The sequence below is a fragment of the Alosa pseudoharengus genome, unplaced genomic scaffold, assembly GCF_046254945.1.
Source record: "Alosa pseudoharengus isolate Yale_2024_CS ecotype anadromous, Long Island Sound unplaced genomic scaffold, YU_APseudo_1.1 YU_APseudo_1.1_scf_15, whole genome shotgun sequence".
In the NCBI taxonomy this organism is placed as follows: Eukaryota; Metazoa; Chordata; class Actinopteri; order Clupeiformes; family Clupeidae; genus Alosa; species Alosa pseudoharengus.
Genome location: NW_027468620.1, coordinates 35684306 through 35686024, shown reverse-complemented (window position 1 = coordinate 35686024; position 1719 = coordinate 35684306). Strand labels below are relative to the sequence as shown.

At 55.3% G+C, this 1719-nt stretch overlaps 1 protein-coding gene across 1 annotated transcript in view; it reads right to left on the bottom strand.

Moving 5' to 3' along the window:
- Positions 1-499: 499 nt before the first annotated feature.
- The window catches only part of vax1 (ventral anterior homeobox 1), a 9732-nt gene continuing 8512 nt past the window's right edge, over positions 500-1719 (bottom strand). Inside the window, exon 3 of the mRNA XM_076285167.1 lies at positions 500-1135. Within this exon, the coding sequence (XP_076141282.1) occupies positions 500-1135 (636 nt within the window). The remainder of the gene's footprint in view (positions 1136-1719) is intronic.

Genomic DNA, 1719 nt, shown 5'->3' with positions numbered 1-1719 from the left:
TGGAATGGCTAAAACGCAGCTGACCCCCCTGAATGGATTGAGACGGCAGCTGACCGGGGAACGGTTGTGTTCCTAATCTAAGACAGAATGGCCAGTCCCGGGCCAGACCCGTAGGTTCATGCCAGGGTCCGTGAACATCACATCAGGAGGTAAAGCTGATTTCAGTGCAAAACCACCTGGTTCTATTGACGACAAATCAGAGGAGCTTGTAGCTTGAGTGTGTGTGTGTGTGTGTGTGTGTGTGTGTGTGTGTGTGTGCGTGCGTGCGTGCGTGTGTGTGCATGTGGTGTGTGTGTGTGTGCGTGTCCGTCAGACGGGCATTGCTATGTGTGTGTGCAAAGAGAGGAGTACAATGACAATCACATCACAAACAGGACACAGGAGCGGGATTCACAGAGAGAGATAGAAAAAAAAACCACACCCACCCCTTCACTTCAAAAAACAAAGCCCATAATAATCATAAAAAAAACAATACAGCGACATTAAGAATGATTCCGCATCATTCCAGAGCCTTCTTGTCCAGCGGCTCTTTGCCGTTGGTCCGGGAGTAGGGTTCGAACGCGGAGGAGCTCAGGTAGCGGGCGGAGAGTTCCTGCAGGTTGCCGGCCAGCGAGCCGGCCATGCCCAGTGGCGTGGAGGAGATGCGTCCGGCCACCGTGCCCAGCAGAGAGGGCATGGGGAAGCTGAAGATGCCGGGGTGGGGGTGCGCGGGGTGGTGGGGGTGGTGCCCCCCGGGGGGCGAGCTCTGCATGCCCGAGGCGGCAGCGGAGGCTCCAGCGCTTGTGACGGGGGGCAGCGGAGGACTGGCACTGACCGTGGTGCCCACACTGCTGGACCCGGAGCTGGACCCGCTGGACCCGCCGGACCCGCCGCACCCGCTGCCGCCGGTTGCCGTGGAGACGCTGACCCCGACCCCGACCCCGACCCCCAGGCCCATGGAGGGCCCGCGCAGCGCGGAGCCGCAGTGCGACGGCAGCAGCCCCGGCAGCCCCGGGTTGGTCAGCAGCCGGCCCTGTTCCAGCAGACGCAGCACGCTGCACGTGGCCGCCGTCTCCGACACCACCGACCGCAGCTCCGTGTCCTTGCCCTGGTCCTTCTTCTGCTTGGTGCGCCGGTTCTGAAACCACACCTTTACCTGCACAGAGAGAGAGAGAGAGAGAGAGAGAAGAAATGAACATCGTTGTGTGGAGCTTTTAGCTTCAGAGTAACTGGAGAGGCCAAGAGAGATGTGCCATTTGTTAACGGTGCTCTAAGCCATGTTACGTGGTTTCTAAGCTACATTTTCTCTCTGTGGACAGCCCAGGCTCCAAAAACGGCAACAAAAACATCTTGGTTAAGCCTGGACCATAAAAACATAACAAACTGTTCCAGCCAATCACCGAAGAGATGCGCATTTAGGAGAGTTTAAATTGCACGGGAGGGAGGGAGTAGCGAGCTAGCTCTCTGTTTTGTTTGAACATCACCAGAAGTGACGTAACCCAACATCGCTTAGAGCGCCTTTAACACCACTCATGGCACCATCATAACACACACACACACACACACACACACACACACACACACACACACAACCTACACTCTCTCTCTCTCTAACCTCTAACCATCATAACACACAGATTTAAAATAAAACATACGTGGTGCTTAGCACAGCAATACATTATGTTTACATTCTATTCAGTGGTAATAGCGATACATTATGTTTACATTCTACTCCGTGTT